This window comes from Petaurus breviceps, unplaced genomic scaffold, assembly GCF_028583685.1.
Source record: "Petaurus breviceps papuanus isolate PSGF00001 unplaced genomic scaffold, PetGlider_PUasm1.0 37, whole genome shotgun sequence".
In the NCBI taxonomy this organism is placed as follows: Eukaryota; Metazoa; Chordata; class Mammalia; order Diprotodontia; family Petauridae; genus Petaurus; species Petaurus breviceps.
The window spans coordinates 65498315-65512689 of record NW_027186296.1 but is presented as its reverse complement, the minus strand read 5'-3'; the positions used below and the strand labels follow the sequence as shown (position 1 = coordinate 65512689).

Genomic DNA, 14375 nt, shown 5'->3' with positions numbered 1-14375 from the left:
GCCATAGAGGATCTTAAGATGGATTTTGAAAACTAAATAAGAGAGGTGGAGAAAAATTGGGAAGAGAAATGAGAATGATACAAGAAAATTATGAAATGAGAGTCAACAACATGACTGAAGAAAATAACACCTTAAAAAATAGACTAACTCAAATGGCAAAAGAGGCTCGAAAAAGGCAATGAGAAGAATGCCTTAAAAAGCCAAATTTGCCAGATGGAAAAAGAATCTCAAAAGCTCACTGAAGAGAATCATTCCTTCAGAACTAGATTGGAGCAAATGAAAGCTAACACTTTATGAAAAATCAAGATGCTGTTAAAACAGATTCAAACAAATGAAAGAATAGAAGGCAATGTGAAATATCTCATTGGAAAAACCACTGACCTGGAAAATAGATCGAGGAGAGATCATTTAAAAGTTATTGGACTACCTGAAAGCCATGATCAAAAAAAGAACCTAGAAATCATATACTTAAAGAAATTCTTGGGGCGGCCAGGTGGCACAGTAAGAGTGCCAGCCCCAGCATCAGGAGACCCGAGATCGGTTCCAGCCTCAGATACTTGGCACCCACCCAAAATAACTGGCCGTGTAACCTTGAACAAGTTACTTAACCCCAACTGCTTAAAAAAAAAAAAAAGAAATTCTCAAGGAATTGATGTTTTAGAACCAGAGGGCAAAATCGAGGTTGAAAGAATCCACCGATCACCTCCTGAAAAAGATCCCAAAAAGACAACTGCTAGGAATATTATAGCCAGGTTCTGGAATTCCCAGATCAAAGAGAAAATATTATAAGCAGCCAGGAAGAAACAATTTGAATATTGTGGAAACACAATCAGGATAACACAGGATCTGGCAGCTTCCACATTGAGGGATTGAAGGGCTTGGAATGTGATATTCCAGAGGTCAAAGGAGCTGGGATTAAAACCAAGAATCACCTACCCAGCAAAACTGGGTATCATGTTTCAGAGGGAAATATGGTCATTCAGTGGAATAGAGGACTTTCAAGCGTTCTTGATGAAAAAACCAGAGTTGAATAGAAAATCTGACATTCAGATATAAGAAGCAATAGAAGCATGAGAGGGTAAACAGGGAAAAGAAATCATAAGGAACTTATCAAAGTTGAACTATTTGCATCACTACATGGAAAAATTATTTATTTTTTATTTTTGCTTTTTGGAGGGCAATTGGGGTTAAGTGACTTGCCCAAGGTCACACGGCTAGTTTTGTGTTAAGTGTCTGAGGCTGAATTTGAACTCAGGTCCTCCTGACTCCAGAGCTGGTGCTCTATTCACTGGGCCACCTAGCTGACCTAAAAATGATAATTGTAACCTATGAAACTTTTCTCAGTATGAGAATAGTTGAAGGGAATAGAAATGTTTATACATATACATATACACACACACACATATTCATATATACATACATATATGTCTATATTGGAGGGTATACAGGTATATGAGGACATATGTGAATGTGTATATATGTTTACAGGTATACATAGATAGAGGGCACAGGACCAATTTAATCGGAAGGGATGACACTTAAAAGGTGAAATTAAGAGGTGAGAGAGGAATATAATGAGAGGAGATGGGGAGAGACAGAATGGGGGTAAACTATCTCATATAGAAGAGGCAAGGGAAAATGGTTACAATGGAGGGGAAGTACAGGAAGGCGAAAAGGAACGGTCAACCTTATTCTCAATGAATTTGGCTAAGGAAGGGAATGACATACACACTAAATAGGGTATCTCACCCTACAGGAGAGTAGGGGGAATGGGGATGAGAGGGGGGATGATAGAAGGGAGGGCAGGCTGGGAGGGAGGGAAGTTAGAAGTACCCACTTTTGAAAAGGGACAGGATCAAAGTAGAGAATAGAACAAGTGGGAGGTGGGATAGGAGGGAGGGAAATATAGTCAGTCTTTTACAACATATCCACTACCAGGGTGGCTAGGTGGTGCAGTGAGTAAAGCACCAGCCCTGGAGTCAGGAGGACCTGAGTTTGGTTCCGGCCTCAAACACTTAACACCCACACATACACACAAAAACTAGCCGTGTAACCTTGGGCAAGTTACTTAACCCCAACTGCCCTCCAAAAGGCAAATAAAATAAAATACAATATATCCACTATGGAAATGTTTTACATAGCTACACATGTACAACCTATACTGAACTGCTTATCTTCCCAGTAATGGTGGGTGACAATGGAGGAAGGGAATGAATCTGGAATTCAAAGTTTTAAAATCAAATGTTTAAAATATATATATATATATATATGCTATTATTAATATTATTTTACATGTAACTGGGAAATAAGATATACAGGCACTGGGGCATAGAGATCCACCATGCCCTACTGGAAAGTTGGAGGGGGTATGGGAGAAGATATGGGAGAGAGCAAATTGGAGGAGGGGATATTCAGTGGGTGGTGGGTAGGAGAAAAATGGGGAGAAAATTTGTAATTCAAAATCATGTGGAAATGAATGATGTAAACTAGAAGTTAATAAAGCATTTGATTAAATAAAAAAAATAAAAGGCAAGAACACAAAAAAACAAAAAAAATAGTTGTTTTAATCAGATTTTTTCTCTTAAAACACCCATTTTTCCATTTCTTTTCCCAAGGGTTCAAATTTCACTTGAAAACAACTTTTAATTCTCATATCACAACAGAAAAAACTCATGGTTACACTAGGACAAAGGAAATAAAGCCCACAGCTTGCAGGGATTCTTCAGTGTATAAATGCCACAAGACTGGTACTATCCTTTCTATTATAGGTCTCACAGCCTCTAATTCTCAAGCAGCTAAGGTCTTTTCCTTTTCTTAATAAGTCATGTCAATAGGGGAAGACAGGAAGAAAGTGAATAGACTATACTATGCCATAATGAAATCAAAAGAAGCGAAGGGTTTGCCCCTTTTCTTTTTCTAAGAAATTGATCATCAGAAAACGGGTGGAGTAACTCTAGTAACTTGAGAAGCTGAGAACACCTGAAGCTCCAAGACAAGTCACTCCAGAAGTGGTACCTAGTAAGAAAAATCCCCACCCTAAAAGGGAGATGTTCAAGTAACTAGGAAATGCTTCACTGAAAACATGAATGAAGCATTTAAAATCTTTCGTTTCTTATGGACTAAAATAATTCAATACAAATTAAATGAATCTATAATAGTACAACATATGACAAGAGTGCAAGTGGAAACTTACGGTTCAAAGAAACAAGTCAATGCTCTTTGTGGCCATGGATAGGTCTGGAAAAAAAAATGCAAGATGACTGACAGACTCACCTGCTAGAACACAAAGTGTTAATCAGCTGCTTCTTATATTCTTCTCCATTCAGCTCACCTGAAAAATACAAACTGCTCAACAACCATTCCACTTTCCTTTATTGATTCCATATCTCATTCCTCATAGGAGTTGTTCCAAATAATTCTCTCCTCAACCTCTCAACTCCCACACTCACAGTGCATAACTCAGCCTCCTATACTTCACTGAGAAGACTGAAGTCATCCAGGAGTAACTTCAGTCCACCTCTGCTCCTCAAAGTGTCCTAAAATCATTAGCCACTTTATTCTCCTTTCCTCTGGTCTGTGATTCTTCACTATGACAACCTGTCCTTCTACCCATATATTTGATCCCAGACCTTCTTGCTACCTCCGGGAACTGCCCCTTCTGTCTCATGCTTCTTTAATTTCTCCCTCCCCACTGATCTCTTCCCATCTTCCTAAAAACATATTCAGGTTTTACCCAATCCTAAAAAGCTTTTCCTTAGTCCTACACAGCAACCATTTCTTTCTTATCCCTCACTATCAAGCTTTTATGAAAGTTACTTATGCCTGGTACCTCTTCCTCAGTACTCTCTTCCACTCACTCTTTTTAATAAGGCTTTTTAATTCAACATTGACATCAATGTGCCCTAGAGAAAATATCATCCCCAAACCAATTACTGTATCTTTCACCACTCTCTCCAAGAGTTTATTTCCTTTTCAATCTGAGCAAAGACTGTTCTTAAATTGGATTAAACAAAGACATTTCCCCTCCTGGTTTGGTTAGCACAAACAATACAAAGTCTCTCAGGAACAAGAAATCAAGATCCATTCCTGTATTGTTTGTCTTCTCTTCAAGGAAGACGAATTAGAACTTTCATTAATGTGAAACCATGACACTGATGTATTACTTCGTAATGTTTCCTAAAACAAAAAGAGGTCTTAGTGCTATAGGCTTCCATACATCCCCCTTGGGACTTTACAGACCACTTTGTTATGGACCTCTCTTATGCATTGATCCTTCAATATTATGTATTAAAGTTGTCTGTATTTATGTCTTATCCCCTGACAAGACCACAAGCTTCCTCAATGCTTACCAAACTTTATATTTCCCCCCAGTATCTAAACATAATACTCTGTACACAGGAGGCGCTCATAAATTTTTGCTGAACTGAATTACTGAAAAGTGGAAAGAAATTACCTTTTCCATAAGCCAGGTTTTCCTTTTTGGAAGCTAGGCCAGTAAGGATAATGGGTAATAACTCCAAAGATTTCCCATTCACCAAGCTGCCGTCCCTAACAGCATCAACAAATCCATTGGCTAGCTCAACCAATGAGGAGCCAGGCAAACTGTGAGCCTAAAAGTTCAAAGGTCAAAGAAATCAAATAAGAGCCAGAAAACAATTGATATGTCTTTCCAAGAAACAGTACTTTTTATTGAATTAACAGAAGTATTACCTAGACATGGGCTACTCCTAAAAGGTACAGGCAATAACCTGAAAGGATCATTGCCTTTATGCTAAAAACTAGAACTGGACAAATAAGGGTTATAACATCTCCTACTAATTACCCTGTTTTTTTGCACCACAAACATGTCAAGTTTTCAAAAGTATGTGATGCTAGAGCAGGCCTTCACAACCTACAGCTGCTTATAGTCCTCAGGCCACTTGCTACATGCCAAAGGACTTCCTCTACATACAAAGGATGTTTTTCTCTACGTTTTTTGAGAGCCACCCGAAATCCTTTGGCTTGCTTCAAGTGGCCCTCAGGCTACAGGTTGTGGAGGCCTGAACTAGAGATTCAATGAAATTAATTAGATGTTGCATGGTCCAAAAGTCAGACTTTAAAAACTGAGGCTCATAATAAAAGATGGAACTGTACTGAGCTTATGTAATGGAAATGCAAATTTAAAGATCTTCCCTGCCCCTAGGCCCTTTGATAGGCTTAAGAAACTCTGAGAACCTTCCTTGATTTGAAAATATACTCTGCCTCCTAATAGGCTGAATGTGGTCACATGGAGCCTGTGGCAGGAGGCTTGCTTTTCAGGAATGCCCATACCTTGATGCTGTGTGACTGGGCAGTGGGTCAAGAGGGTGGTTACATTCTCTGACCCAGGAGAAGGCTATATAATCCCTGATGTGAGGCTTTGCTTTGGGGGCTCACTTTGAGAACTGTTCTGTGATTTGATCAGATGACAGTCTGGGAAGTCGTTGTTGAGAGCCCCCCGGCTTTGAAAAACCCAGATACTGATTTGGTAAGGATGTAATGGTTGGACAGTTTGGAAACCTGTCTACTTGATCTGTTTCTCTGTCTTGATAATTCTGTCTGTATACTCTGAAGTTCGGGGTGCTGACCTTTTTTCCCCTGAACTAGGTAAACGACATATGTTTAACTGATTAAAGTAAGCTTGTTAACCCATTTTGAGTTGCTTTCCTTTATCAAAGCAGATCCAAGAACATGTGTTGGCAGCCACCCTGGGGACGCTGGGGTGCTTGCTGATACAGCTTAATACACTGAAATTTCCCCAACTCTCCTTTCTACAAACTGCAAACCCAAGAAAGCCATCCCAAGGAATCTTTAGCTTTCATCCTACCTCAAGCATCAATAGTCCTGTGATCTCAGATGCTACTTCTCTATGCAGATCTCCTGATTCCACCAACTGGATACAATATTTGTATACTTTGAGTCTCCTGAGATTTCCAGCCTCCTCAGAACATGGGGAACCTTATTGTTTTAGAAGAAGAGGTGGAAAAACAAAGCAGAAGAAATACTATTATTATTATTATATAGGCTACTTAGATAAAGCAGATTAACAAAGACAAAAGATGAATAAATCATGCATCTCTCTAATACTAATCATAGCATTATGATTAGTATTAGAATTATTAGTTAAATTAATTATTATTAATTATTAGTTAAACTAATTATTCGTATTAAAACTATTAGTATTATTATAAAAGCTGTGGCCCAAAGACAAATTCACAGTACTTTATGTACTAAATTACTAGCTCACTACAACAAAGGCACAGAAAATATTCTTTTCTATGCATAATTGCATCTCTTTGAGAGGATATTTCTCACTGATTGTGACAATGGCAGTTGTCAAATACTCTTAACTTAAGTTCACCTCAAAATACCATATCTGTTACGGGCACACAGGGCTTGAAAAACTGGACTCTGTCATAAACATTTATTGACTCAAATTACAAAAGTTATCCTTTTCAGTAAGCTAAAAAGTCAAGCTCAGCAGAGCAGGGCATAATTACTTCTAGGTATATTTGTTAGAAAAAAATATCTTCAATAAGATCAAGGCATATCCAGCGGCAGTAATGGTGAACTTTAGTTTTTGATAGCTCTTCTTTTATTCTCTCCTTTTACTTGTGAAGCCCACCTAGGACAGGGATCTTCCTTCTCTTTCAGCTCTACAAACACCCATTAAAAACTTATTTTATGTCAGTCACTGAGCTAGATACTGAGATGCAAAAGACAAAAGTAAAACTGTCTCTGTCCTCAAGGAGCTTACACTCTACTGGCAAAAAAAGTAGGTATATGTAAATACACAACATATACCAAGTAAATGTAGATAAATATTTTTGAGAGGGTGATGGGATCAAAATCAGAAAAGGTCTCATGGAGTACTTGACCTAAGGTTTTTTTTTTTTGGAGAGGTGAAAACAAGGCAACTATGAAGAAGACTTGCCCAAGGTCACACAGCAAGTTAAGTATTAAGTGTCTGAGGCTGGATTTGAACTCAGTTGACTTAAGTTTTGATGGGAAGTAGGGATTTACAAAATGCAGAAGTGGAGAAAAAAGATATTCTATACCTGAGGGACAACCTTTTCAAAGGGATGAAGATGAAAGACAGAATATTGTATAGAAGGAACAAATAGGCCAGTTTGGCAGGAAAGCAGACCATCTGAAGGGAGAGTTACATGTAATCAGTTTGGAAAGGAAGGCTGAAACCAGATTTTGAAGAGCTTTAAATACCAAACGAAGCACCCTGTATTCTACTTTAGAGGCAACAGAGAGGCACTGGTACATTCTGAGTAGAGGAGTGACACAGTCAGACAAATGCTCTAGGAATATCATTTTGGTTACTGAGTGGAGGAGAGATTGTAAACGGAGAGACTTGAGGGAGGGATATCAGTTATGAGGTTTATTACATAATCTAAGTGGTAGGTGATGGGGTCCTGAACTAGAGTGATGGCCATATGAGTGGAGGGAAGTGGATGGATAGGAGAGATGTTATGGAGGTAGATTCAAAAAGTCTAGGCAACTGACTGGATATGGGAAGAAAGGGGAAATGAAAAACTGAGAATGACTCCAAGACTGCAAACTTGCATGGCTAGAAGGATATCATGTTAACTTTGACAGAAATAGGTTAGAAAGAGGAGCAATATTGGGATAAAGAGGCATTGCTTTAATCATAATGAGTGTGAATTACCACATCACAACCAGTGGGAAATGTCCAAAAAGCAGCTGCATATGTAAAATCTCAGGAGAAAGAGAGTTTTGGGAGTGACCCACCCAGAAATGATATATGAACCCATGAGAGCCAATGAGATAGCTGACAAAGAGGGTATAGAAATAGAATAGGGTCTAGGAAAGAACTCAGGACTATATGCATAACTAGCTGACGTGATAGGAGAAATCAGAAAAGGAAGCAGAGAAATAGCCAGACAGGTAGGAGGAAAATATCATGAAAGAAGGCAATGTCATGAAAACCCAGAGAAGAGATTATATAGAAGGACAATACTGCATGGCTCAAGAAAAAGAAGAAATGAGAAAAGACCACTGGATTTGGCTATTAAGAAATCATTGGTAATGTTGGAGAGATCAGTTTCAATTAAGTGATGGAATAAGAAGTCAGTCTGCAAAGGGCTGAGAAGGAAGGATAACAAGTATAGACAGCTTTTTCTAAGAGTTTGGCTATGAAATATGAAAGGTAGAAGTTTAGGATGACAACATAAGGGGTCAAGTAAAGTCTTTTGTTTGTTTGTTTGTTTGTTTTTAAAGAATAGGAAAGACCTGGGCATGAGAGAGGAGGGAGTCAGAGAGAGAAATTTAATATTAGGGAGAAAGAGAGAGTAGTAGCACAGGTAATCTGCTTGAATAGAGGAGATGAGATCCAGGGTATAAATAGTTAGCCTTTGAGAGAAGGGCCTCTCCTTCATTATACTGGAGGAGAGAAGGGGGGGGGGGGTTTAAGATGTAGGGGAGAAAGAATTCACAGAAAATAGCCTCTAATTTCTCAGTAAAGTATTTTTTAAGGTTTGCACCTGAAAGGAAGGGGACAAAAAGATTGTGTAGAAGGTCTAAAGAAAGATTAAATGTTTGAAACAAGCCCTGTAGGTAGTGCATCAGAGTATGCATTAAGGAAAAGTAAACTTATTGCTTTGCAGCAATAAGGGTATAGTTGAGCTATGAAAACACAAATTAGCAGTACAAGAGAAGACACATAGAAGGCACATAATGAGGATACTCTTGGGTGGAGTTTAGCATGGGATGGACAGTGATAGAAGAAGAAATTAAGGACAGTTCAAGTTTCCATAAATATGGACTCAAACAATTTTAAAATTTCTCTCATGAAAAGTGGGAGATTGTTCCCTGCAGCAAAGAACAGTTTAACTGAAAAAAGAAAACAACAAAAATTACTTGCCAAGAGCCCAAAACCATATTTCACTTTCATAGTTGTATCTCATACCAGTAGCTATTTGCCAGTACACATGCCCACCTCTAAGAATATGAGTTAGACTTTTGTCATTGTAGAACTGGAACCCATTCAAGAGATTGAAATAAAAGAGCTCTACCTGGTTTTAAGAAAAAAACTGGATTAAGTATTTTATTAAACCCTAGGGCTCCTTGGTCTCAAATTAGATATAGATCAGGTAGCAGTTACTGTTATTTCCTTAAATACACTTCTAAAGACACCAAATCTAGGGGGATTTATATAAAAAGATTCTAATTACCAATAAACTAACACCACATGAATCTCACCCAATAAAATTTTTTTAAAACCAACAATAGTAACAACAAACACCAAATGTCCTTTCATTTTGTTCTGTGGCCCTAGTTGATTTTACAAAACCACCCCTGGGTACACAAAATGCCCTTTGGGGGAGAGTGGGAGAGTGGAGAGAGAAGGACAAGCAGTCAAGAAAATAGCAAAGTCTACATATTTTCACAGTAAAAAATCCAACAACTTGCAACTAACCAGAAAAATAAGGCAATTGTTTAAGCCACTTTTAGGAAACAGCAATATCATCATCATCATCATCATCATTATTATTATTACCCTTGAAGATGCCTTTTAGCAGTGCTCCAGGGGATTTTCCTTTTACTGCATGCTTCTGAAGGAGACTAGTCAGCTGTAACCAAAGAAAGAATGGTTTCAAATTTTAGGTAATGGTAAGAAACCTCCTCTAGTAAAAAATATATAAAAGATATACCTGGTTAGGCACAGATCTCTACCTGAGAGCAAGAGCCACAAATACTCTCATTTTTTTTAAAAATAGGGTAGTGGAGGTAATTTTAATAAAATGTTCTTGTTAACCCAACCTTTTTTTATCTTATCTCTATAAAACAAAGTAATCATAATTCATGCAAATAAATAGTATCATGCTACAATATCAGTTTAGCATGTTTCAAAGAATAATTAAGAGTGAAGCCCTATCTTAATGTTCAGTAAGTGTTGCCATAATGTAGTAAATAAGACAGGCCTCTGCCATTTTCAATCACTGCAGCACCAATACATAAAAAACTCTCAACTTCATTCATCACGTACTTGATCACAATTGTAATAGTGGCAGAATGGCAGAGAAGGAGATAAAAGGCACTAAGAATCAGTTTTCAAACTATCTCTACACAGCTTGTCAGTACTTAAAATGTGAGACATTTGGCTGGTGAACAAGCAGCTGGCTCAATTTTGGAGGAAGTGAATTGTATCAATCTCGACAGTCTTATTACAAAAGAAACAAGAAATGGCATGAAAGGCTTCATCCAAGAAATCTATGACATGGGAAAAGAGGTGGGCCACTTAGGAAGCAAGAGCAAAGGATCCCAAGTAGATGGCCTGTGTGCTCTACTGGGTCGACCCTGATCAAATCAAAGGTCCAAAGGATGCCCCTGGTCTACTGAGGGGGTCCCAAGGAAGGGTTCATGGGAAGTCATGAACAGGAGGGGTTAAGGAGGAACAGGGATCACTCCAGCAAATATACACATTGATGACATCACAGAACTTTTCAAGCATGTGTAAATTACTTATATTCTTGTCCTCTCTTCTCATATTTTAAGAAAACCAAAGTTTGATGATCAAAGATTGTCCTTTCAATGTCATCATTTTGCATTTACATAATACAGCATTTAGTGCCTACTAAAACTTTTTTTTTTTTAATGAGCAATCGGAGTTAAGTAACTTGCTCAAGGTTACATGGCCAGTTATTTCTGGGTGTGGTGCTAAGTGTCAAAGCCCAGATTTGATCCCCAGGTTATCCCGACACTGGAGCTGGTGCTCTTACTCGCTGAGCCACCTGGCCGCCCCTCTACTAAAACTTTTAATAGGATTTTCCCATCAGTAATAAATAACAGTTGGAATCTTCATACTCACCTCAGCATCTTTCAGGCACTGCAGAAATTCTTGCAATTTATCTGCTGTTTTTTCTGCTGCTAGAGAGATAATTTTCTGGTCCATTGTAGCTCATCTCAAGGAACTGCAAAGAAAGTGCATTACATGAGGGCATGATTTTCAGATTCCCAGAGTTGAAAGAGATGTTGGCTGGTTACCAAGTCTGTTTCTCTTTCCTCACCTCCAGAAAAACAAAATATTCTTATTTTTAATCTACTGAAAATAGTCTCTAGATTTCACCAACATCTTCCCTTTCTCAGAAATCTCTACTGTATTCAAGTGACTTTCAAGGCTTTTATTCAGGATAAAGTACTGCTAGAAATGAATGATCAACTGGTCACAACAGCACAGTAGAGATTGTGCAGGACCTGGAGTCAGAAAGAACTAAATTCAAATCTAGCTTCAGATACTTACTAGCTCTGTGACCCTGAGCAAATCACTGAACCACTATTTGCCTTAGTTTTCTCATCTGTGATGAGAATAGTTATAAGAACACCCACCTCCCAAAAATGCATAAGGAAAAAAAAGAAATATCTGTAAATTACTTTGCAAACCTTAAAGTACTACACACATTCTAGTGATTATTATTATTACTGAGCTTCTTACTATGAATGTGAAGTGGGTTTTTACAAATTTATAATTTTATCCTAAAGTCAAACTTTTTTCTAGGGATATCAGTCTTGTTAATTATTTTCTCTTATTGGCACATTCTTAAGCAGACAAAGATCACCTTTTCACATTACTATCTTCTCAAAAGAGGAACCGTGAAAAATATTCCAAGTTTTTAAATATCTAAGGACTGTAAATTATTTATAATTTTATGTGCTGCCTTGCAATAAATGGTATGGGACAAACTCAGAAGAACATACATACTAACTACTTGCAGCATACTCTAGTAATAAGAGGTTAAACTTTATGGTTAAAACTTCACAGATCAATTCTATAAACCAACTATTTACCGAGCACCTACTCCATACAAGGTACTGAGAACAAGTGTCTAATTCATGAATCTTTGTTGAACTATCTAGATACAATTAACTAACAATACAAGAGAATATGCTAGGTGCTGTGGAATACAAAATTGCTACATACATTCTGCTGGGATAATCACACAAGGCTTCTGAAGTGGGACAGGCAGCAACAACATGAACAAACATATAGGGATAGGAATTAACAAACTGTGTTTGTGAAGGACAGCAACTCAGATGGAATGGAAATTTCAAGGTGAGGAGTAGTGGCACATAAAGTTGGAAGGGTAGGGACAAATTGAGGAAGATTTCAAAAGCCAGAGTATGGAGCTTATCCTATAATAGGCCAATGGTTCTCAAAGTGTCCCTAGGCAGGGTGATTTCCAGGTGCAATTTGCTGTCTGCTCAATCTGGCTTGACACTGGAAAGGTCACAACTGCAGCTTTATCCAACGTACCAAGTCACTTCCTCTGTTGTGAGGTCTAAGAGAATAAAGTAAGAGAAGAAAAAGGCTGAAGAAGAAGAGGGGCAGGGGGATCCAAAGACCCAGATGGACAGCCTCAGAACCCTCTTCTCTTGCAAATTTAAATGTCCTGGGTGCTATGATACACTTGGCAAAGAAACTGTGCCTTGAAAAAAAGAGAACTAATTGAGAACTATCAATACTGTAGCCTGAACTCCTGAAGGTTTTAGGGCAGGGGAGGGATAAAAGCAGAGTTTTAGAAAGATCAGTCTGGTAGGGGGGAGACCAGAGGAGGGTGAACCGGAATAAAGTCAGAGGAAAAAAGGCTTATGCAATTACTGAAATCCAGGTGACAAAGACCAATACAGAGATATAACAGTTGGAAAGCAAGTGACAAGTCTGAGAAGCAATAGGAAGTTAAACTAATACTTGATAGGATACTGATAGGATTTGGGAGAATAAGGTGAAATCAAAGACGACTCAAGTTTCTAGTGGGAGGGAGGGGGAATGACACCTTAGAAAAGATGTGAGGTGAAACCTGTATTAGGGAAGAAGATAAATTCAATACAAATCAACAAATACTTAATGGAGTATTTACTAGACATTAAAGCAAATGACAAATAAATGATCTGCCCCAATTATGAACATCCATAACTGACCACAAGAAGCTGAACTAGCCAGTCGTTGCGGCTCTCAATCCACCTGGAAGCCCTGTCAGGGATCTCCAGGCTCTCGTTCGGGTGAGGAAACTGTGATCCACGTGGAAGTTGGGGCTTGGGAGGCAGGCGAGCCGGGCTCCGGACCTAGCTCTTCTCTGCCACTGACAGCACTGCACCAGCACCGGCTTCTTACTTAGCCGCTCCGGGTCTCAGTTTCCTCATCTGTAAAATTAAAAGGGTAGACCAGATGACTTTTAGGAAGTCTTTTCATCCCTTAATTTTTTAAAAAAAAGTATGTTTCTTGGAGCGATTAGCTTTCGGTCTACGGTTCCTCTCTGGATAAACATTTCTGCGGCATTCGGGCGCAGAACAATACCTAGGGCACGGGAGGGAGGGGAAGGGGAAGACAGCTGCTGACTTCAGGGAGTTTACAGTCTAGATTGGCGGGTGGTGGCCGGAGGGCCCGGGCTCACCCTGGATTTCTCCCCTACGCCCTCCCGCAGGCAAGCCCGTGCAAGAGAGGCGCCAAATACTGGGGGACTGGAGATTCCACCTCAGCCCTGCGCCCCCAAGCCGTCCCCCGTTACCGGACTCCGGAACCACTGGAGTAATGTGCCCAGGCTTGTCGCCGGGCTGGACACCCAAAAGCTAGGTTACTGCTTGAACGCTGGAGTCCCCGGGTTTCTAGCGAGTCGCTTCCGCCTAAAAGCCGCTAAACTGAGTCCAAATCTCCCGCTAAATTGGAGAGCGCGCTGACCTCACTTCCGTTACCCAGAGCAACAATTCCCGCCCCCACCACCCTCGAGCAGCCTGCTTCCGTTCTTGTTGATTTCGCAATCTGGAAGGTACCAAGAGTCTTAAGAAAGAGGGGGGAAGAACAGGAAGATAGGGGAATAGCCGGGGTAATTTGGTATAGTGGAATGGAGCTGGTCTTTGTGATAAACCAAAATAATAAGGCTAGAGCACCAGCTCTACTCTCATTTGCTAGGGGGGATTAATTCGCCTCGTTCTCCACTGCCCCTTTCATTTTCTCCCTTCTACTCCGACAGTCCGCAGCCTCTTTTTGGTGTTCACAGTATCTAACACTCAAAGCAGAGGTCGGTGTTTGCAGTGTGCTGTAACCCTCCTTGGGTCATCCGCTCCTTACTCCTGTCTTTCCCTCATTCCATACTCTCCTTTAACATCCGTTCTGGTGCTCCTCCAAACTTCCTAAGCCTTTGTATCCCGAGGGCCTGGCACAGGGCATAGCACATGGTAAATAAATCCACATCAGTCAGTCAGCAGCCATTTATTAAGCGCCTTCCATGTTCCAGTGCTAAGTGCTCGGGACACAAAAGGATGGTCAGTGTTCCTACTCTCAAGGAGCTTACAACTTAATAGAAAACGCCTGTGGACGGGACTCTCCATTC

General features: G+C 39.6%; 1 protein-coding gene across 1 annotated transcript in view; it reads right to left on the bottom strand.

Moving 5' to 3' along the window:
• Positions 1 to 13741, bottom strand: part of FANCI (FA complementation group I) — a 67169-nt gene extending 53428 nt beyond the window's left edge. Inside the window, exons 1-7 of the mRNA XM_069098570.1 lie at positions 13554 to 13741; positions 12967 to 13188; positions 10859 to 10961; positions 9548 to 9620; positions 5846 to 5976; positions 4454 to 4610; positions 3274 to 3331 (exon numbers count right to left, since the gene is read on the bottom strand). Of these exons, the coding sequence (XP_068954671.1) occupies positions 3274 to 3331; positions 4454 to 4610; positions 5846 to 5976; positions 9548 to 9620; positions 10859 to 10942 (503 nt within the window). The 5' untranslated portion in view covers positions 10943 to 10961; positions 12967 to 13188; positions 13554 to 13741. The remainder of the gene's footprint in view (positions 1 to 3273; positions 3332 to 4453; positions 4611 to 5845; positions 5977 to 9547; positions 9621 to 10858; positions 10962 to 12966; positions 13189 to 13553) is intronic.
• Between the last annotated feature and the right edge of the window lie 634 nt (positions 13742 to 14375).